Source organism: Haliaeetus albicilla, chromosome 21 (genome assembly GCF_947461875.1).
Source record: "Haliaeetus albicilla chromosome 21, bHalAlb1.1, whole genome shotgun sequence".
Taxonomy (NCBI): Eukaryota; Metazoa; Chordata; class Aves; order Accipitriformes; family Accipitridae; genus Haliaeetus; species Haliaeetus albicilla.
In genome coordinates, this window is record NC_091503.1 from 25,291,358 (window position 1) to 25,315,389 (window position 24,032).

At 40.5% G+C, this 24,032-nt stretch overlaps 1 protein-coding gene across 1 annotated transcript in view; it reads right to left on the bottom strand.

Annotated features, from left to right (window-relative positions):
* COL15A1 (collagen type XV alpha 1 chain) overlaps positions 1 to 24,032 on the bottom strand; it is a 157,466-nt gene that overhangs the window by 50,983 nt on the left and 82,451 nt on the right. Inside the window, exons 13-19 of the mRNA XM_069809271.1 lie at positions 23,186 to 23,311; positions 15,929 to 15,991; positions 13,282 to 13,317; positions 12,607 to 12,759; positions 8,028 to 8,096; positions 5,087 to 5,131; positions 2,639 to 2,674 (exon numbers count right to left, since the gene is read on the bottom strand). Of these exons, the coding sequence (XP_069665372.1) occupies positions 2,639 to 2,674; positions 5,087 to 5,131; positions 8,028 to 8,096; positions 12,607 to 12,759; positions 13,282 to 13,317; positions 15,929 to 15,991; positions 23,186 to 23,311 (528 nt within the window). The remainder of the gene's footprint in view (positions 1 to 2,638; positions 2,675 to 5,086; positions 5,132 to 8,027; positions 8,097 to 12,606; positions 12,760 to 13,281; positions 13,318 to 15,928; positions 15,992 to 23,185; positions 23,312 to 24,032) is intronic.

Sequence of the window (24,032 nt, forward strand, 5' to 3'; positions counted from 1 at the left end):
CTAGGAGGTCACTCAGGAGAACTATGACGAAATACTTGCCCATTTATAAGGTCAAATTGCATCTAAGCATCTGCTCAAACTGCATATGCTTTTGACATTGTTGGAGACAGGATACTGGGATGGAATGATGTGACCCGATAATACCACTGAGAGTTACCTAATACTCTACAGGAGTGTCTTAAAGAACAACAGGGTATCAAAGCATCCAGAATCAAATGGTCTTCTCTGCTGCACTTCTGGTGTGACAGAAGAAATTCAAATTAACAGTTCACAGGACACAAAATCCTCTCTCTTCTTATGCCTTTCTACAGAACCACCAGCATAAAAGATTTAGTGTGTCCACATCATTAAGAAAGTATATTCTCACTGTTATTTCTGGTTTTTGTCTGTAATCAGCAAAGCATGTACCTCAGGAATAAACACGCAGTTTATTAAGATAAAGTATAATTTCTGAAGCACTCTAATTTTCATTTTATAGACAAGTGCAGGACAAAAGGTGTCTCTGAATGCTAATAGGATTTAGGCACCTAAGCAACTACTGGGATTTAGGCACCCACATGACTAGTCAAAATGGTACTTGGGACGTAAGTCTCTTCAGTGCTTGTGGGAAACTACATGTATCTATCTGCAGCAAAGGTAACTGGGCAGAGGAAATAACCTTGGACCAACAGCATTTCTGCAACAGAATGCTGCCATTTCAGGCACGTTGGTACCTGCAGATCAGCTTCCTGCTATTATGAATGCTGAATAATTTCACCAATTGATTTTCCTAATGAAGTTTAATTTTGAAGAAAAGATCCAGGATAGGTAAGATGTTTTACTGTAAATAAGGCATCCAGAGACATCCTTATTTCTAACTCCCTCCATATTTTAAGAATGTAGCTCATTGCTCACATATAAGAGGACTAAGATCTTTTTTAATCTGAGTATTGAAGAGATTGATTGATTATTTTTAAATAGCACTGTAGTCACTCCACTTAAAATATAGGCATGTGTTTGAAATGTATCTGTCACATCAACAATAATAATTATCAGAACAAGAACCACAGAACAAAGCACTTGTATGAATAATAATTAAGAAAAGAATCTATAGTCTCAAACAGACTAAAAAGAAGAATTAACAACTGTCCTATGCATCAATGCATCAGCTTTAATTATCATGCTGACAAATATGTCTGTGAAATGGCAACACTCAAAATATGTACAGCAGATGGAATTTATGGCAAGCAGAGTCCTGCTACATTGTTGTTTTTTTAAAAATAAACAAGCAGATGCTGCTAGAAGACTGTGATAATACTCTTGTAAATATTCAGCAAGCAGAAGGGTAGATGCATAATTGCTTTTATCTTGTTTCCTAGAGCAACTCTCGATTTCAGTGCTGTCCCAAGTGCAAGAGAAGCTTTTGTTTTATTTATCTTATTTTTAAATTTTATTTTATCGATTTTATGTTATTTTATTTTATTTATTTTTATTTTCTATGAGTCCCAGCACCACCCTCTGCTGGCTCATGCCTGCAAAAGGCACGTAAATCAGCCAGGGACTGGCAAAAAGCAGCACAGATACAAACAGAAGCTTTGGGTGGGCTCCAAGAGGAGTCCAAACCAGAACGGACAGGGGTGATGATAGGGAAGATTGGAGAGGAAAGAAGGGACTCCAGCTCCATTCCTTTCAGTCCTAACAAAGTGTAAAGCAGTGTAAACTGGCAGGTTTCCCTGGCAATGGGACCTCACGTCTAGAAGCTGCGCCGATCCAGAGCAGCAGGTCTGGATTGCACGCTGGTGCACAGGGCGAGTCGGACAGCTGGGACAAGTTCCAGCTTGGGAGGTGCAGGCTGCACCTTCAGGAAACTGTCTTTCCAAAGAGGATCGTGAAGCACCAGGACGAGATAGCCACAGCGTTTTTGGAACCTCCTTGGAGGTGTTTAAGGCTCAGCGAGACAAACGCCTTGCAGATGTGATCTAGTGTTTGGTGATAACACCACTCTGAGTGTGAGAGTGGACTAGATGATCTCTGGACGTCCTTCCAGACCCTCCAGATTTCTACGCTCTTGTCCCTGCCGAGTGGTCAGGTGTGGGCTAGAAGGAGCCTGGCTGCAGGGTGATGGGCAGGTTCCAGCACAGAAATAGGCAACGACAGCGGCCTCTGTGCTGAACACCGGGTCGGGGTCGGGGATGGCTCCTGAGGGCTCTGCACAACATGGCATGGATCTACTACTGCACCACAGGCGTGCGACGTGGGGGGAGTGCTCCGGTGTGGGGTCCTGGCTACGCACCGTGATATTAAGGAGCAGGGGGGCATGTGGAACTCAGTTTTTTATACAAGCTTTGCTGATTTTTTATTTTTCTTCCGGTGAAAACGTCAATGGCCTCACAAAACACTATGGCATCATGTACCTGAGGATTTTAAATGCATTTTTAACCATATTTTAAACAGAAGTCTTAAGCAACAGGTTACGCTGGCTCCTGATAATCACAATTCAACTGAGAAAGGGTTCTGTTTTTCCAGAGACGCCCCCCTGGGCTTTAATATGCTGACAGAGCAAGAAATGTTCTTTGTCTCCTGAGTGCCTTAAGAGAAGAAAGGAAACTAAGAGGAAGAAACTACTGAGGTTTTAGATCAAGATAAATGAATTTCTCACCTTTGAACCTGGTGGACCAATGCTGCCTCTTTCTCCCTGAAACAGAGACAAAGTAGGGCTCAAATATCAAAGTGAACAGTAATTACGAGGATTTTAAACATGTATGATACCTTCCTTACAAATAAAGGGACTGAATGCAGTAAAATGTTTAGCAAAAATAGGGCATATTTTTGGTAGAGTGATGCTCAGCATACATTTGTGAATTGGTTCTGGGGGTCTAACCTCCCAGTTGCCGCCCACATCTTAAAGTTTCTGGTCACCACACATGATTTTTGCTGAGCATCTACCAAGCCACATGCCTGAACCTTCATTCTGGTGTCTGAAATCAGCACATGGTAACATTCCCCAGACCTAACCATGCCACAGTGACCTCGTGCCTCCACAAATGACCCACCGTCTTCCTCCGACACCATTAACTCAGCCTCCCCCCCAACACTGCTCTCCCCGTCTGCCCGGCCACTGCGTCATACCACGAGCAGTGTGACCAATGCTGCACTCTTCCACCTTGGGGACCGATTCTGCAGTACTCTAGCTCCGAGCAGACATGATTCCTTGATTTCGTTACAGACAGGCAACATGCAATTTAGTTTATTTCATTTGAGATAGAGAATGTAAACAGGAATAGATCAGCAAGGAGCTACAGCCATTGACTCAAATGTTATGTTTATGCTTATTGTCTTTTAGGAGTGTTTGTGAACGCATGAAGACTGTAGAATATTTTTTAATGAAAACAGTTTTTCACGATAATAAAAGTGAAAGCAGAATTTGGATCTTTACTTACTCGCTAAGAAAGAGAGAAAACTTTGATCACAGCAGGCCTCTAACAGCTCTACTAGTCTGGGGTATTTGAAGGATGAAGGATGTATGAAACATAACTGCTCATGATGTGTTAGCTCTTGGTTTTTGGAAGTGGGTGGTTGTTGTATTTTGCCACTGTTGCCTAGTGAAGTCATTTATAACCATGAAAAGTGGGTGTAAAATTCATCCCCATGAGAATGATAGTGTATTATAAGCACTTTATATTAATTTTGTAAGATATTAGGCAATAGTATCTTCCTTTCTGTGTCTCCATGATCTTGGGGATGACTGACTCAAGATTAAACAACTAAGATCTTGGTGTAGGTGGTGGCGAAGTCTCTTGGCCAAGGCTTATGACTATCTTTTCAGTCCCAGTTCAGTTCCTAAATCCTGGGAATCATGCTACCTCCATTTCTGAAGTCTTTGTGAAACAGTATTTCCACAATATTTTAGAAACAAAATTTCTAGTTAAGGGCAGAGAATAAGTTTTTAACAAAAAATGTATTTTCAGCACGGAGACTTGGCACCTACTCGTGTCCATCGAGCAGCATCATGTGAGAGCACATCTATTCTAGCCAGTCCTTTGCAGTATCATTCGATAACACAGGCTGTGCAAATAACTTGATTTTTTTCACTCATAAGTAATGTTGTCCTCCAGCATTAACAGGAATAGTACTCAGAGGAGGGACTTTTCCCAGCCCTATAAGCTGAGCTCCATAGACTCTAGACATTGGGGTCTGGCCAGATCTTTGATTGCTGTTGTTCTGTGAAGCAGATGCATGCAGTTATTGCTGGCAATGGGCTTTTGGGGTAGTCAGTGACCCATTCTGTGTGTTCAGGTGCAAATTTGAGGAAGAGAGGATGGGGCCCGCCACCTATTTTTTAAATTTCCTTCTCTCTCAATGTTGCTATCATTTCCCAGGGCAATGAAGACTTAGAATTTCTTTAACTCCACGTTTAAGGTGCTGAAATGGTGTTGTCATGCTGTACTAGTAACCTGAGTGCTACTCAAGATTTACATAGGAATAGAAAAAGCCTCTTCCAGTCTAAGGCCCCATTCTGTGAATCTGCCCTTTTTTCCTCTGATTTTTCACCTCTCCATTTTTTCCTCATGGCTTACTTAATCAATACCAGCATCAAAGTGGAAAAATTCAGTCACTACTGAGCTCAAATGAAAACCAAGGCAAAGTAATCATGACATCTCCCTTCTTCTCCCCAGCACCTTCCAGAATGTTTCCCTATCACTTTCTGGGATCATGTCAGCAGGTCCCTTCCTGCAGCTTTCTCTTTCAACAGCATACACGTAACCTCTTGGAAACCAGAATTATGTATAAAAGAGCGACAAAGAGAAACTGCCAAATGTCCTAAAAATATTAAACAAAAATGCCATGTGACACCAAGTGCCTTGGAATGTAACGGCCCAGCTGGTATTTACTCACTGTTCTGGTGTGGATGTGCAATAATTCTATTAATACACATTCTGGGTGGATACCCAGTGTAAATGAAACAAAATTTGTCCCATACTTAGTCAGTATATGAACGCTAAACCAAAGCTGTTTTGTTAAGGCAAATGCTGGGAATATAGAAATAAAAAAGATGTGCCAAAGCAAAATAGGTTAGCTTTCAAGTGTTCCTTGTCACATAGGGTACCTTTGGTCCTAATGGCCCACGCTGTCCATGTCTTCCTGCAGAACCCTATAAAATTACACTGAATTTACTGGTAAATCCACACAGCACTTCATAATAAATTTTCTCAAGAAAAAAACTGATTCATAACCACAACTGTTACAAAAACAATGTTGGAGACCAGTAGTATTAACAGAGAGTAATAAAATGTAAGCATTGTTTTAGATTTGTTGTTCTATTAAATACTGCCTTGCTCTGTATTATCATGCAAAGTTCTAAAGATTTTTCTTCTTACAAAGACAACTTTATCTTGTCACTGCATACTATACACATTTTTAGAAAATATTAGAAATAAAATTGTCCAAGTGCATTTGTTGCAAAGGATTGCTTTCAATTGCTTACAATTTTTTTGAATTTGCCTCCTTGGCTAAAATTAAGATATGTTACCAGTTCAGAGGCAACATGGCATTGTCTTGCTAGGTTTAAAAGTAGCTTGAAACAAACATATGGGGATGCAAATTCCTCTCTTGTCTTTATATGGTGACATCAGTTGTAAAGTACAATTATAACCCTTTGATGACAAAATGAACAACAGTTCATTATTGATCATTTTAGAAAGTTAAATGAAAAAAAAAGAACTCAACAAAGTGATTGTCTTCCATCTGGAATATGAGGACAAGACACTAATAAACCAAACACCAACAAAACTTCACACTGATCTGTGGAAGAAAGAGAATAGAAACCCTGGAAATGATAGCTGAGCCTACAGACAAAATAAATTTGATACTTCTCCTTCAAAACATAACCACTACTTTCTCATAAAAGATTAATAAAAAATTTCAACAGATACAAATATAGTGCAGATAAATGTAATTTATTTCCTAGCAGCTGCTTTGAGTTACAGCCCTCTTAGAAGCATATACTCTGTTTTCACTTAAACACAATCAGGAACCTCTGGAGTTGTCATACGGTGTAAGTGGCTCACAATGCTTTTGTGCAGTACCAGTAAGGATGGTTTTTCATGGTTACAGGAAAGTTCTGCCTTCTTTACTGACTCAAACTTTGTGGAGTGACTAAATAGTAACAGGAAAACAAAATTCCAGGATTTTGTTCAGCTGTAATAAGATATTTTTTCAGTATTTATAGCTGAGCGACTTGGAAACAATGCCTGTTATAAAACCAAACCTAAGAGTAAGGCTGTCATTTAGGCAGGTCAGAATGGGCAATTTTGGCACTGGTTTGGACATCTCATTTTGGATACTAGCTGGTTTCAGCTAATGAATTCTATTCTTATTTTTGTAACTGTTTTTTTTTGTGCCACTTTTTTAGCATCTAGGAAAAGATATAAGAGGGGGCAAAGGTCTCCAATGTATTAAACTGAGTCAGCTATAACTTCAGTGACTCACAGTTACTAGTACTTTAAACCAGCACAGTGAAGAGCTTCTCAAACTTGCTCCTGTCTCCAGCGTTCAGTTAATTTCCAATGATTCATGGAATCATAGAAACAGGGTTGTACAGGGCCTCTGGAGGCCATCGAATCCAGTCACCCCTTTGAAGCAGAACCATCGCCAGCTCTGGATCAGGTCAGTCACGTCTCTGTCCAGCAAAGTCTTAAAAACTTCCAAGAACACAGCTTCCACAACCTCCCTGGGCAAATTGCCCCAGTTCTGCACCAACCTCCCAGCGAACAGGTTTCTCCTAAGGTTTAGCCTGAACGTCTCAAGTTGCAAATTGTGAACACTATCCCTTGTTGCACCACCTGGCACTACGAGCAACAGTTTGGCTTCATCATATTTGCAATTGCCCCTCAAAGACTTGTAAGCAGCTATTAGCTCGTGCCTTTGTCTCCTTTTTGCCAGACTAAACCATTTGAGCTTCTTCGGCCTCTCCTCACTGGTCATGTACTCAAGTCCCCATGCCATCTGTACAGCTGTCTGCTGGACTGTCTCTGTCTTCTCCACATCCTTCTTGAAGTGCAGTGAAAAAAAAAAAAGGATGCAGTATTTCAATGCAGCCTCACTAACCCTGACTAAAGGGCTATAAAGGTAACAACTCTGTATCTGTTGGCAATGCTCTTTCTGATGTATTCCAGTACAGGGTTTGCCTTATTTGCAGTGATGGTGCACTGTTGCCTAGTATTCAATCTGGCATCTACCATAACCCAAGACCATCATCAGCAGCACTTTCTCCAAACTTGGGCAAAGTTTGAATATTTCTTTCGGAGTGAGCCCAGGGGTAGGACTTCTGAAGACCAAACTAGAAGAGTGCAGGCAGCTCTGGGAGGAGGAATGCTGGGTAATTGCCTGTTTTGGGGAAGGCATCATAGGCTGCAGTTTTGATGTTATTGCTAAGAATGAAGATAAATCCTAATGATCTGGTAAGTGATGATGCATTGTATTCCCTTTTCCCTACTTGGTGTTTTAAAGCAGCCCACACTCGCAAAAATCTCCTGAGACATGGTGATGGAGGAAAAAACATCCCTTCCTCTGGGACATTGCTTCCACACTACTGCAAACATTTTTTTAGTTTAAGTGGTATTTCAGATTATGCACATTCAATCATCAAACTATAACATTTCAGTTTCATTAGTGTATGTAATTCATCTTCATATGCAAGAACAGCATCTATTAGGGTAAAACAAGAAATAGAGTGCTAGATAATACAAAACACTCTATTTCATCTTTTAATCTGTCAAAAATATACCAGAGCAGAATCTGAAAGTCATCAGCTAACCAGGTATCAGAGAAATACCATTCAGATTCTTTGGAGGACACAGTCATTGTAATGTCATTCTAGAGCAACTGAAACCAGTGCAGTGCAGTGACTCCAAATCTATAGCTGACTGGGGCTACGCATTTCCAAAAAGCAGAGAGGAAGACACTTCTGTTTTTGAAAAAAAAAACCCAACAACAAACCCCAAACCCAACAGCAAACAACACTTCCCTCCCCCAAAACATCCACTTACCTTTGGCCCTCTTGATCCTGGAATTCTGGATTCACTTAACAGGCCAATGCTACCTGATCCTTCCATATCCTAATGGAAGAGAAAAAATGCTACAGGATTTAAGAATTTATCTTTTTTTGGTCTTTTTTTTTTTTTCAACTGCTCTGTTTTCTAGAGTCCTGTAAAAAACTGGAAAGCTACTGAACACAAATATTTTTATCTTCTCTCATTAACCTTTTTTTGACCAATGCATGGCGTTCTGGAGACGGGCTCCACTCAAATGCAACAAGGACATGTTGATCTTCCTTACAGAAACTCTGGTCTTTACAGTCTTGCCAGTTTGACACCATTTCTCCAGCACTTCAGGTTGGACACTATCAGGCAGAAGTGAGATAGCATCATAATTTTAAGTATGTGCTATGTTTAAGCATGCTGTAGCAGTATTTTTTTCTTTAGCATTTACCTGCCACCTGGCTACTGAAATACTGTAATGACTAGGAAGGGATTACATAATTGATTTAAGGCAGGGAGAACTTGCAGGCAGTTTGTTAAGAGCAGCAATCATTATTAAAAAATAAAGGTCCTTCCTAATTCTCACAGTTGAATGCTGAACTCTTGCCTAAAATACAGCTTACTGAAATGAAATTGAGCAGAAAAAATAAATGTTCTATCAATCACAAAATTGTAGAATTAATTATGTTGGGAGGGGTGTCAGAGGTTACCTAGTCCAACCTCCTGTTGAAAGCAGTGTCAACACTGAATTCAAATCAGGTTGCTCAGGGCTTTGTCCCCTCAGGTCTTGCAATCCTCTAGAGATGGACGTTCTGCAGCCTCTCCAAGCACCTGTCCCAATGCTTGGCTGTCATCAAGGTGAAAAATATTTCACTCGTATCAAGTCAGAACCTTCCCTTTCAATTTATGATTGTTGTTGCTCATCACGCTGTGCACCACTGTAAAGATCCTGGCTGTGTGTCTTCTCAATAACCTCCTTTTAGGTATCAGAAGGCTGCTAAAACACTTAAGCTTTCTCCAGACTAAGCAAGCCCAGTTTCTTGAGTCTTTCCTCATAGGTCATGGGCTCCAGCCCACTGACCACTGCTGTGGCACTCTGCTGACTTCAGAAAGATCTCTGTGAAGTGGAAGACCTCGAGAGCAGCATTCCCTATTTCCTGAGGAGGTTTTCTAGGGGTTCAAAAGGAGACTACACAGAGAGCAGCAACCTCCCTCCAGCTCTTGTTGTTCTGACCGCGACATTCCAAATCCGTGGCAGAACCAGGAGCTGCCAGTTCCAAAGCAGCCGAAGAAATAAAATTGCAGGCAGCCACAATTATCTGTTTTACCCCCAGTACCATTCCAGCCACATGTTCCTATCCCTTGCCTTATGCCTAATCTAGAACTTGTCAGATTGTGCTTCAAACCATCTGGATGAACCATGCCAGCAGGAAACTGCTCACTTGCTTTTAGCTGCAGTTTTAAATGCAGCTGTGCTGGGTTGTTTCCTTTTTCTGAAAAAGGAAAATCTTGATCTTTCTTCACTCCACTTCCCTGCTCACAGCCATACAGCCTTCATTTTCAACATCACTGCCACGTGTTGAATCCTCTCACTTTCCTGTGAGCCACTTTAAATCACTAAAATGGCAGAAAATACATTACTTTTGGGGGGTAGGATGGTTCTCTAAAATGTTAGTAAATTAAAATGGCTTGTGGAAGGATTGATGGAACACTGGATGTCAGTGCATGTGAAGGGCACTCGTGCCAGGAATGGCTGCGGATGGGAGGAGGAGCAGGAGCAAAGCAGAATCTCCACCTCTTAGTGACAACAAGCCCTTGTATCAGATTATCATGTTTAGAGGAGACATACTCCTTATCTACTTAGTTTTCTGCTAGTTAGGGACTTGAAATGGCTCAGATTACCATAGGTCTGATGCACCCTGGAGATGGTGTAAGGGAAAGGGTGGAAGACCTATTAGATCAGGTTAAGCTGCTATGGAATGCCAGCCTAATGCCGAAGTTATGGAAAACATCAATTGATCTGACTCCAGTCAAAAAGAGAGATCTTGTTCTTTTGCCCTTTTCCACCAACTCCATGAGAGCAACAAGAGAAGCAGAAGGAGTGCACAGCTGGAACTGGGTCCTTCCTTTCGGGCACCAAGGTGGGAGACATTGGGTCATCAGGTTGGCTCAAGTCCTTTTGTGTAACTTCACCTGAGACTGAATGTTATTCAGACTTTCATTTTGCTCCTCCATCAGCTGTAAGTGTATCAAATATAAACAGAAAATCTGCTGATATTCTGTTTGGCCTGTTTAACCAGTCGCTACTTAGGGTAGATCACAAGCTGTGTTTCTGAGTCCTTCTTTCCCTTGCCTCCACTGTGCCAATTATTTTTCCCTTTAAGAGAGTGCTTGATGCCTGCTTTATATAACACACCATCGCTTTTGACATCTGCATGTTTTTAATGGGTTTACCAGGTACCTTCTGCAGCTCAAACTGTTCTTTTGGCAAGCATAAGTGCCAGCAAACCCCATGCCATTTGGTTTTTGCACATAGCTGACAACAGATGCTAACGAGTGCTAGCAGGAATGTTTTGCAGAAACAGCCTTACAGCAATAAACAGACTGCCAACCAAAAGGTAGTGTTGCCCTAACGAACTGGCAGACCATGGTGCTGCCTTAACAGATGGCAGGGGTGGGCATCCAAAAGATCAGCTAGAACTAAGAAGCCTGCTAACAGTAGTATTCCTCTCAGGGAAACGAGAATCATGCCAATTCTGTTTGGACTAGATGAAGTTCAAGATGAAGCCAGTCAAGATATTGTTGCTACAGTGAGAGCTGGGATCCTTCTGTGTTTGTGTCCATAAAAGAGTGGACTTCTAGGTTTCACTCTCTCCTGCTCATCTACTAACTTTGCTCCTCTGAGACTTAGGTATCAGAAGTGGCAGAGTTTGGTCCTAAGTACCTACCTGCAGAAGAACCCTTTGGCGGCACAATGAGGCAAAGTTGGCTGCTACTCAAATAGTGTGAATGGATGGGGAAGAGTGGAGAATCTCTTAATGCTGGATCCCCAAGGGTCGCAGAAGATGGCTCTAAGTCAGAGAAGCCATCGTCCTGGGCTAAAACTTGGACCAGGCCTAGGATGAAGATGTGGCTTACCAGTAGTCCCTATCTCATTCTGAGACAAGTACATATTTATTCAGGGGAGACTCTGTACCAGCCTTTATAGTGTGCCTAAGTTAATGGAGTGTTTGTATGCTTAGAATTTATGCTGTTCCTTGCTAACAACTGCAGGGCCAGCAATTAAGAACTTGTGAACTGCTGGAGAGATTTTTTTTTGTCCCACTGAAATCCACTGACATCAGTGACATTATTAACCAGTAGTTTATATAGTACAGTATTATTTAGTCAGACATCAGAAATCAGACTGTGTCTTTAAACAAGCATTAGTAGTCACCTCTGTACTTGGAGTACTCAAAGTGTCTCTAAAGAAAAGAGAAATACTAAAGGGGTAGTGTACATACTAGGAGAAATATGTGTAAGTAAACCGGTATCTTTTAAACACCAGCAGTTTACTGCAGCAGTTCTACAGATGGCCAGTAGTTTTGGTCAAACATTGCTTACTTCTTTGATGAAACTGCCCTCAGTTTCTATGCAAATTTGTATTATATCCCAAGACATAAAAAAAGACAACTCTGGAAAGACTTTCCTGAGCCAAACAGCTGAATTAGAAATGAAAAATGCATGGAAAAAGAAAAAAAGGGAAGACTCATATGTGAATATTGATGTAGGCAATTTGTCAACCTCCCTTCACAAAGATGTTACTGCAGCAGCTCTAATTCTTGAACCTGAGTGTGCTCCTTTTGCCTTTCTGTACTGGAAAGCCACTTTCTGCTCCAAAAAGATCATCTAAATGAGCAGTTCTCAAATGGCATGTTAAACTCAGCTTGAGCTGGCCAGATCTTATATTTTTAAAGTGATGAAGGTATTATTTTCAGAAGCAGAAAGAGTAGCATCTGCACTTTAAAAACTGTTTTTTATAGAACATTTTTCTTCTGAGTAGAACAGACCATGAGGTCAGAAATGTCCAACATCAGTCTCTCTATTTACACATTACATAAGTGACATGCCTAAACTAAACTTGTGGCCTGAAGAATGACAGCATGGGAAAAGTCAAAGCTTAAGAGGGACCTGCAGTTCGAGTTTAATGAATACTGTCAGCAATCTGTGTATATTTTGATCATTGCTCTAAATTATTTACATGAAAAAAAGTGCTAAATAAGTTTTCCCTTGTAGTACAGTATTTGAGTATTTTATATTAGCAATGATATAAGCATCAAACCCAGCATCTGAACACTGTTACTACTGAATAGTTTCATCAAAATTGCCCAAAGAAATGCATTACTTACCTGGCCTAAGCATGGCCAATTAGATGGTGAAATGTAGAAAGAATTTTGGCTACTCCTAGGCAAATTTCAGTCTAGAGCAAATGGCTCTATCTGTCATCAATTCAGCCTTAAATAGCTGTGAAATACACAGGTGATTACCCTGTCCCTCCTCTGAAGGAAGTAGATCCATGGCTACAGCAAACCCCATAATAGCAAAATACCTCAAATCCCAAACTGTAGCTCAGTCCTGGGGGTCCAGGAGGTCCAGGGGGCCCAGGGGGCCCAGGAGGTCCTGGTGGTCCGGGTTTCCCAGGAGACCCAACAGCACCAGCTTCTCCTTTGGGGCCTATTGACCCAGTGATTCCAGTATCACCCTAAAATAAAAGGTCAGTCTATTGGTACACTGAACATGCAGAAGTAGATGCAAGTAAGTACAATCACAGACTCATAGAATGGTTTGGGTTGGAAGGGATCTTCAAGATCATCCAGTCCCAACCCCCCTGCCATGGGCAGGGACACCTTCCACTAGACCAGGTTGCTCCAAGCTCCATCCAGCCTGGCCTTGAACACTGCCAGGGATGGGGCATCCCCCTAATCATCTTCGTGGCCCTCCTCTGGACCCGCTCGAGCAGGTCCACGTCTTTCCTATGCTGGGGGCCCCAGAGCTGAAGGCAGTACTGCAGGTGGGGTCTCACAGAAGTCGAGTACAGGGAAGAATCACCTCCCTCGGCCTCCTGGACACACTTCTTAGAGAAGTCCTTTGGCCAACTGAGAAGCCAAGTTTGCTAACTTCATTAGGTTTCACAATAATAATCTTTTAGACTTCTCAGCCATTTTCAGTAACATGCTGTATTAGAGTGATACTGTTATTGTATAAAGACCCTTTTTTTTTTTACCTTTGGACCAGTGGAACCAGGAAGACCTTGATCACCCTGTAACAGAAAACCGATCCTAATTACTTACAGTAAGAGCATTAGACAGGCCACAAAAACACATTTATGATATTTTTGCTTAATTAAAATACCCACAGATTTCTGTGTTGCTTAATTTGATGTCATAGTGTCCTGTACATGAAACATTAGATCTCTTAGTTAAAAAGAAAACAATCTGTAATTCAGGAGTTATTATAACAAATGAATACTTCTGGTCTGGTACGCAGACAGGATGCAATCTTGTATTTCAATTATTGCTGCAGATTTTAAAGGTCTGGAGCACTCAGAATTAAGCATTGCAGGTCACATCCTCATGCTTCTGAACTTGAATGTTAAAACTCTCATGGGATATAATGGAAGCGGAAACTGATCCCACACAAGTTGTCTAGGGCACTGTTCCAAAGGAGATGATGACTACTATGATTTTAAGGCTCATCTGCAGCAATCGAGCTATTTGATTTGCTTTTATATACTTAGACACTGTTTTCTCCACTTCTATTTTATGGTATAGACAGAAAGTCATGGCATGCAAATACTTCTTTTCCAAATTGCACTGAATCTAGTGGAATTAATCGTTGTATTAGCAACCTCCTGTCCTTACTCACTCAACAGAAATATTGCTTGAGTAAAGTCCGAAAAAAATGAGGAAGCATCAGGTGTAAAATGATAACAATGTTTTCTTCCAAAAGTAATGGCAAAAAGCCACATCAAATTTCACTCCAAGGAACAAACTTACTTTACTTTCAGTGCATCCTGCAGTTTCTCCCTGTAATCATCTCTGGATTAATTGGGAATAATGATTAAAAAAAGATATTGCAATATAGACTAAATCAAGGTTTTCAGACAAAAATGAATAGTAGAAATGGAAAAATCCTATTATCCCAAGGTGCTGGGGATTGTATTGAGCAGGTACAAATATATAGTGCTTCATTTCTAATTAAACTTTTATCAGATATACACAATGCAGAAAACAGGCTCAGTGAGGCAAAACATTTGAGGTTTTGTCCTTTTCTTTGAGGATTATGCCCTTTTTGAAATTTTAATTTTTTATTCCAATTACTTCCCTTCCCACATCAGTCTCTTCCTATAATATGTGATTCAGGTTCAGTTTACTTCAGCTAGACTTCTTTCTATTCTTAGACTCCTTTATGTAAAACACGTACCACTGATTACAATGGACAGAAGTTTCGGATGCCTGCTTTGTAACATACATACTGCATTTTTCTGGATAGCTGCTAGTTCCCAAGTGTGCTGCAATTTTACCAGCCTCAGGCTTTTGAAATCACAACTCAGATCCTTCAGTCTCCAGAGGATATTTATAAAAAAATCTTGTGGTTTAAAAAATAAATAAATAAATATCAATATTCTGGCCATTTAGGACTTGCCTTTTCATTTCCCTTACAGTATGCGAGCTTTCAATATACACTTGGGAATCTACTTCCAAGTTCTTGTGCATGAAGTGTGGCATAGAAGCTCACTGGAGGATGAAATTTTCCTGTAGTCTTTGTGTCTGTCTTCTCCACATCCTTCTTGAAATGAGGTGCAAAAAACCTCACTCAGTATTTCAGTATTTCAAATGCAGAAGCACTAGCTTTCATTAAAGGGTTATAATTATATCTTTCTATCTGTTGGCCATGCCTTTGTCTCCTTTTTGCCAGATTAAATGGTTTGGCCCCCTTCAGCCTCTCCTCATCGGTCATGTACTCAAGGCCCCTGGCCATCTCCATAGCCCTCTGCTGCACCGTCTCTGTCTTCTCCACATCCTTCTTGAAGTGGGGTGCAAAAAAAAAAAAAAAAGGATGCAGTAATTCAGGGAAACTTAAAAAGAGTGGCAATTTTGCAATATGTAGTTTTTCGTTCTATGGCAACACAAGAAAATCTATCTGCTGGATGTTACGATCCCTTGCTTTCATTTACGTATTCCCCACTCCTCCCTTTTTGCTGGCCATAATGCTCATCTGATCATGCATGAAGCCAACTGGTGCAGCAAGTCAACAGAAAACTACGTAACCCTTTGCTGCCAGGTTAGAATGCTGAAATGTCTCATCAAGGGGTGAGAGAAGGCTGGAACTGCCACTAATGTAGGGGTGGGATATCGTTGCTGGGGCAGCAGCAGTGCACTAGTCAGCAATTAAGAGAATTACTGGCTGCTGCAGAAGTCTACAAAACTTGATGTGTCAGTGGTCCACGGAATCCAAACTTCAGTAATCCCAGTTGCCCTGGTATACCCACGCATCGGAGGGTGCGTTCTGCAGGGAATATGCCGTCACGCTAGTCTGGACTAGCTGGAGTTCTTTCTTTCCCCTAAAAACTCACCTGCGTAAGTCCAGTCATGACTGGCTTTTTACTGGCACATCACAACAGAGTAGCTCATATTGCATTTTGAATATTGCATGCTGCAGAAAATGAGACTGTACCCAACAGGGAATTCTGGATTTCTGAATATGCCTTTTGAGAAGTGTTTTAATAAGCCATTAGCAGCTGGATTCAATTAAAAAAATACTAAAGCTAGCCAACGCTGTGTTGCAGGAACAACTATTTATGATTTTTACAGCCTAGAATTGACAAAGATTTTCCACTGAAGTAGGAGCAAGACAGAAATTTAACTTACCTTTTCTCCCTTCTGTCCTGGTGGGCCAACCATGCCATCAAGACCAGGAGGACCTTGAGGACCCTGTAGATGATAGAAAATCTAAAGCAGGTGCCACTTGAGACCCCTCTTCCTAGGACATGCATGTAAGTATTTTGGACCAATTGATGATACAGCATTATGAAAGACTAATGTGTAGCACCAGGTAGCACCAAACACCATTAAATTCTAAGATTTGTATTTGTCTTCTGAGAGTTTGGCTTTGTATCAAAACAATATCTAAATATACTTTAATAGAAAATGATGTCAAACAATTGCAAAATAATAAAAAAAAATATAAACCAACATAATGTAAATATAATGTTAGCATGCAAAATAATGGTGCTATCCAAGCAGGTTTTGACAACGCTACTACAGATGCGATGGGGTTGAAATCCACATGCACTCCAGCTGTCCACACTTTTGGCAACCTCAGTGCCAGACAAGAGCTAGCTGAGAAAACACTGGTATTGACAAAGTCAGAAAGTGGCCCAGGTTTTCTCTGTGATGCCTCACTTTAATTTTGCCTTGAAAAATGTATATTTAGTTCTCCACCCAATTTCCTGCGTTGTATCCATGACTTAGCATGCATCTGAGTGAGCAGCCAGGCTGGGAAAAACTGGCATTGTATGGTCAACCAGTCAGTCAGTGCAGGTATTGAAGTCCAGCCCACAGTAACTACACATGCAAGAAAGGGAACAGTTACATGCATATTGGCATGCCCTATGTTTTTAAAATTGGGCTGTGAAAGCCTTTAATTAAATTTACAGGTGTGTATTCTAGCCTCTGAGAATCTTTTATCCATTTATTTATTCATTCATCTATTTTGGGGAAGGATATAAATGGTTGCAGAAGGAGATAGAAAACATTCTTTTTCTCTGGTGTTTTCAGAATGGTCACAAAGGCCTCATTTTCCCTGCTCTCCTTACTTTTTACCCCATTTTTGCCCTTTGGATGCACTGTATGTGATAGAAAACTAATAGATTCTTTTTAACATTAAAAAGATCAGAAGTATTTTCAGTATGTTTCAAACATTTTCACATTGTATTTTGCCATGATGACATAGACAGAAGAGGATTAGAAGAGAGGTTGGGCTAACAATAACTGTTTTAAATTTCAGTCACTATTTCCACTATACTGCTTAGCAATTTTAAGTTTCATTGCTCTGAAATTGCTTGTTTCCTTTACAGCTTTTGAATAGTCTCTCTTATGTAGCTAGCAAGCAACACCTGGAGATTCGCTATTCACTTCAGGGTGTATTCATGCATTTCTGAGCTACCTAAAAAAAAAACCAACATAGAAAATATCCTTATACAATGCCATCAGGCAATTTAACTTCATGCAGCATTTGGAAAATATGTATTTAATCAGATGACTATCACATCGTTATCAGATGCACCGTGGAGCAGTTAGAGAAGCGGTATTTCCTGTTACAAAAGGCAGCCTTTACCCAAACATTTCCAAGATGGTTCTCATGAGAAGAGATGTATCACAAACTTCTTGATTTAGCAAGGACTTAAGCCTGCACACAACTTCAAGTAATTGGCTAGACTTCTGAAATTAGGAACTGAAGACTTTTAATTACACAACTATTTCAATGTGTTACTGAAGGAGGATTCCCATCCAAAAATTTCTGCTGTGAATAGATCTCACTTCATTTATCCAGAGTCTGCAAATGTGTGCAAATCTTTGGAGAGCAGGGCTACAGTTTCTTAGGTCATCTGAAAGTGTGGGAATGCATGGGTCTGTACTGCTCATAGCTGGAGTTTTCCTTCAGCAGCCTGCAGACTCGTCATGGTCTGATTCTTCTGAAAATGTACTTTAGTAGTCTGGTTAACATTTAACTTCTACTTCTTTAATTGATATGTTTCCCAGAAGTTATCCTGAAAGTGGACAACAATGATTTCTGATGCATCAGAAAAATGACTGGCTACAAGTAGTTAATATTATAGCTTGTGGAATCCTAGGTTGCACAACAGTGAATACATTCATCTTTAAAATAGAAGATGAATCAATACATATTTCTCCATTTTCTTTGACTTCTTTTTACATTATTACTTTCAGAAAATTTTTAACAAAATGTCCTAGACCATTCTAATTACTTTATCTTCTACAGGTATAGAAACGGCCACAGTCATGATGTTGAAAGTACATTTTGAATAGAGAAGATGCTATTATAGAAGACCTTTTAATCTAACACTGCACTTTGTCAAATGCAGCAAATAAAGCATTAGGGTTACAGTTTACTTTACAAGCCTTGCCAATGGATTTTCTTAAAATTGCAGTCATAATCATCAATACAATTTGATCTGTCCTGGATTCAGGAAAAAAAAAAAAAGTACTGTTGGGAGCATAACAGTTAGATGAAATCTGGCCAGCATTTCAGGCTTCTTTACTTTAGAGTGCTGTCCTGATTACAATCAGTAGATGCAGAGAATAATGGCCACAGCAAGGCCAGTATGATTTGTTGTATCAGTAGAAATGGGAAAAGGGAGGGAAACTGAGGCCAAAAGCATGTATTTATTTTAAGAGAATCACACTTCTGCATCTATTTGGTTAGTTCATGAAAACCTTTCCCAATCCATCCTACTCTATTAAAGCTGTTATGGGGGAATTTTCCACCTTCCAAACTTCATGAACCATTCTTAGGCAGGCTAAAGACCATATGTATTTAAAGTTATTGTCTCTTAATTTCTTATTTTTCAGATATGCTCCAAGTTCATATGGGTTTTGGTTTTGTTTGTATCTCAAGCATGAAAAGCAGTTGATATTAATTTTGATCACTATATCTCATGTTGAAGCTGACTGAGTGAATGTGGTTACTATCTTTTTTTTTTTTTACATCTTTTTGCTTTTCTGTTACTGATCCTAGACTCTCTTTGTATTTTTTTTAGAATTTTTATCAAACTCTAAAATATATCCTCTTTTGTGGGAAAATATGCCTGGTCATAAAGCAGACTGCTTCTGATGGTAAGCCTTAAGATGCTAAGCATCTCCTTTTTAGTGAAAAATGATTATAAATTTAAATATACTAGCACTGGGGAGCAACATTGGTCTGTATTAGAGGACAGAAGACCTCCACTTATTCCCTGAGGATACTGTCATTCTGAAGATACTGTGGTTCTGAGCAATGTTGCCAAAGTAGGCATTTTCACAACAGCTCTCTGCGGGACTTTTTAGAACACTTGATACTCTCCTATCTCCCAGAGGATGTGATTTTTTTTTGGTTTAAGCCAGTCATTCAGTGACTAGATATGACTAGAAATAGCTTACTTTCAAACAATTAAAATACAAATAAAAGTAAGTAATTAATTGAAAACAAGAAAGACTGGTCAGGCGCTACATTTATGTAATAAAGCTATGCCTTTTTCCAGGGCATATTCTAGAAGGACTTCTGTTCATGCTTAAAGTGAGACAAAAGGTACAATGAAGCATATGCCTAAACTACTGCCACGCCATGGCCTTTAGCACTTGCTGTTCTCTTAGTCTGAAGTATTCACAGCACTTAGTGGGAAATATTTATGGCACATCTTAAAAAAAACCCACTTCAACAAGTTTGTTATCACTCTCTAACAATGTTGTAGTCTTGAAATATTATTGGAAGTCTAACAGCGTTGGATATTCTCCCCACAGTCAGGGGAGAATCTTAGCTTTTAGCTAAAATAACAAGTTTCTAGCCTTTTTGGTTACAAACGAACAAACCCACAAGCATGAAAACATGTTTGTCAGAGATATTAAATTTCATAATCCAAACAGAAAATAAAAAGGACTCAGTCTCATGAGACTGATCTCATGGATTCTCAGCCAAGCTTATGGTTTTAGGGAAAAAATAACTTGACAATAAAGAAATAAATAAAGCAAGTAAGCAAGCTCTGTCCTGGAGTCAAGTACTGTGATAAAGACAGTGACCTATCCAGTGCTGGTCTGGTCTGTGTTCGTGGGTGAGCTTCTCTTCTCCTTCTTTTACTGTCAGGGAGGGAGGGTCTGGCATATTGTAAAGGAGTTTGAAGACGACCGGCTGGGTCGTGGAAATTTTTCCCCTTTGCAATCAATGCAGAAAACACCCTGGAAGGACCGCCAGGCCGTGTGTACGGCAGAATAAGCAGAGCTTGGGGCAGGCGTGCTGGGAGTGTGGCCACTGTGCGGGACACCGGAGAGCTGCCCTCAGTCCACCTACAGCTCTTTTCAACTAAACCATGGGCTCTTCAGGCCTTAATTCCTTGATTAGAGTAATTCAGAATAGGAAAGAATGAAAAATTATTTCCTGCTATCATAGCCCTTGGGTTGTTAATGGCAAGTTTCCTAACAACTAGTGGGGCAAGTGTGCTCTCCATACATCCTTCTGTCCTGCTCTCTACATCCTCTAGACCAGACACTTCTTTCCTTCCCAGTCATCAGAATTTTCTTCCAAGGAAACCAAGGATGTGGGTGGAAATGAATTGCAGACAGCTGGGCCCTATCCCTTTACGCTGTCAGGATATGACAAGGTCAGCAATCTAAAACACAGAAGTACATCCAGGCCCTACAACTTAGACATGTTTAATGAGATAGAAACCACTGGAGCTCCAGGCACTGTTAAGGCTTTTCCTTGCGGGATATGTCAGGAGTGCATTAAATTAGCCTGGGCAGGTTGTCACTCCTGCTGTAGCAGCATGAAGTTCGGTGCAGGGCAGCCTCGTTGGTTTGGTGGCTGGCAGGCTCTGAGCTCCACGCTGCTGCGTGAGGAACGTTGACTATTTCCATGCTATTTCCAGAGTCTACAAGAACCAGCCTATGCTACTGTAACTGCAGGACAACCATGTCCTGAGTGCACCTTGTGGCTGGATCAGAGGGTAGCTCTGTAAGTAGCGCTGAGAACAAACCATCAAGGATGCAGAACACAATCTTACCACAGTTACTGCATAAAACCATTGAAAAATCCATTGATAATTTCTAGAAAGCAAAGAATAACAGAAGAAAGGACAATGTTTACAATACACTAATTTAATAAATGTTTGATATTTATTTTCAAATTCAAGTCAGTGACACATTTTTAAGGATCGGGACTCCAACTGCTTGTCAAAGCTCCTTTGCCTACACAGACAGGCCTTTTCTGAAACATGTCAGTGAAAAGCCTGGATGAAAAATACTACTTTTTGAGCCTACTTTCATGGGACCAGGTAATTTCACCTTAGTGAAGCATCTCATTACCAGGCCAGAACCACTAACTGCCTTATCAATCACCTGTAAAATTGTAAAACAAAAGGACGTTTCAGTTCATAACCAAGCAAATACTCAGAACACAGCCAAAGCACGTGAGGGGAGCAAATGCCGAAACTGTGTGTAGCTTGGCAAAATAATAGTCCAGCTACATCTGCTACATCTTCTGCACTCTGTTTATCACAGCTTTAATTTAGTGAGGTTCACAGGGATACAAGTTATTCCAAGAAGGAACACTCGGAAACTTTGAAGTCCAAAAATTACCCTGATTTCTGACCTGTGTTGAGTGAACACTCATCTTGCAAGGGCCTAAAGCTTGGATGAACAGAAATTTGTGATGCTTACACTTTCTAGTAGCCTGAGAGTATGAGACCCAGCTCCTGACAGAAAAGGACTAGTTTTCAGGATAGGGCTCTGAGGTATTGGATGGAGGTACCTCCTTGCAGCTCTAAGTGAGATATCACATATAAAACTCAGGCTATTCTCAGCGTTTTCCTACTGGCTAATTCAGGGGACATACATCCTCAGCTCTTGGTTTTCATTGGCTTGCCATGCACGTGCTTCTTGGATCCCATTTTAAAGATTTTCAGGTGACCAGACACTTAAAATTTACCGTACCCACCTTTTTAGGTTTTGTATTAACTCCTGATAAAAACCAGCACAGCTGAGATGCAGTCAGATCTCCTCTTTAACATGTCTCACCAATACACTTCCTTGATATATGCTACTTACACCTTGTCAGATACAGCAATTGTGCCTGTCATGGTTTAACCCCAGCCAGCAACTAAACACCACGCAGCCGCTCACTCACTCCCCTCCCACCCACTGGGATGGGGGAGAGAATCGGAAGGAAAAAGGTAAAACTTGTGGGTTGAGATAAGAACGGTCTAACAGAACAGAAAGGAAGAATCTAATAATGATAATAATAACAATAATAAAATGACAATACTAATAAAAGGACTGGAATATACAAAACAAGTGATGCACAATGCAATTGCTCACCACTCACTGACTGATGCCCAGTTAGTTCCTGAGCAATGATCCCCATCCCCAGCCAACTCCCCCCAGTTTGTATACTGGGCATGACATCCCATGGTATGGAATACCCCTTTGTCCAGTTTGGGTCAGCTGTCCTGGCTGTGTCCCCTCCCAACTTCTTGTGCCCCTCCAGCCTTCTCGCTGGCTGGGCAGGAGAAGCTGAAAAATCCTTGACTTGGTCTAAACACGACTCAGAAACAACTGAAAACATCAGTGTGTTATCAACATTCTTTTCATGCTAAACCGAAAACATAGCACTATACCAGGTACTAGAAAGTAAATTAACTCTATCCCAGCCAAAACCAGGACAGTGACCCACTTTGAAGGTAACGTGAATGTGTAGATCAAATCTAGTCCTGAGAACAACTGCTACTGGCAGATAGTTGGTAGGGAATAAGGGAGCCATATTAGTAAATACAGTTCCAGAAAGGATTCACAGAGCTGATTAGTGTTAAGAAAAAAATGGTTTTCTTCACTGAAGAAACACTTCATTGAGGATTTATTAACAAATAGGTAACACTCAAAGTTTTAGCAACCTTTTTTACCGTAGAACTGTATTTCACATGTCCACAGGAGTAAGTGTTTCTGAATAAGCTGAAGAAAAAGAAGGAATACAGTTCGCGGAAGAGGAAAATTCAATTTATGCTAAAACTCTCCTGCAGATTATGTAAGTTATTTAGCAAACTTCATTTTCCTGAAAGCACCACAGGAAAAATAATCCTTAGCCTTATTCAGTGCTGTTAAAAGCATCCCTACTTTTTATTTATTCTGGTCCAGATTCACCAGTATCTGCCTGCCAAATGTACATCCTGCTGTGGATTAATGTGCTTTGGTTAACTAGACTTTTATTTTGTTTTTTTCCTTGTAAAAAATGTGCATAAAATCCAAGCTCTTCAATTAAAAATATTCTGCAATATTATTAAGAATTATACAGACCGTAAGCCTTAGAACTTAGTGTTGTAAGACAGAAACATTAATGTTTGTGCACAAATGGATACTCACTTCAGGGCCTGGTTCACCAGAAGCTCCATCTTCCCCTGGTGACCCAGGAGGTCCTACACCTGCATCGGGTGCTGGCTTTCCTGGAAGACCAGGCAGTCCTGGAGGGCCTGGTGGCCCAGGAAGACCCTGGATAAATCAGCATCATTGTTAGAAACGACCCTGGCCAGGTTCATTTGTATATACATGGAACAGGAAAAGCTCGCACAGACTGTTCAGGTTCATAAAACTCTCAGCTTGGGCTGCCATCCCCCATCTGCTTCATTAAGAACCAATTTTAGTTTCACAGATACACTCCTTGTATAGGGTCACCCTGACCTCCTCCATCCTTGCTCTCTAAATTGTGCCGCCTCATGGCATGCAACAGCAAGCAGGAAGTTAAAAACCAAAAACCTCTGTGTCAGCTCTCTGTAACCCAGTAAAGACCTTAGAGGTATTCCAATGGTTGACCTAATGTCAAGAAACTTCACCAAAATGAAATTAAGGGATTACCGAACAGAAGGAAGTAGTTAGGTTTTTTCTCTGCTCATTTAAAAGTGTTTCTTCATGTTATTGCTGAAGAACTGAGATTCTGTACTCAGGGTCAAGACCTGACTGTCTTAGTGCTACAGCTTAGTGTTGTAAAAGTGGCCTCTGCTCCAAAGTTCTAGCCTGTGTTCACACAAGCAGATCTATTTAAATTGAATAAAACAAATTAAATATGTTACTTTAGGAGAAATAGTACATTTGCAAATATTCTCTCTCATGTACAAGTCCATCCTTGTTACTGATTGCATTAGCAGGCAAACATGGACAGTTTGAAATTTTGGGGCATGGCACTGTAAGGCAAGAACACTTTAATTCTGACTTA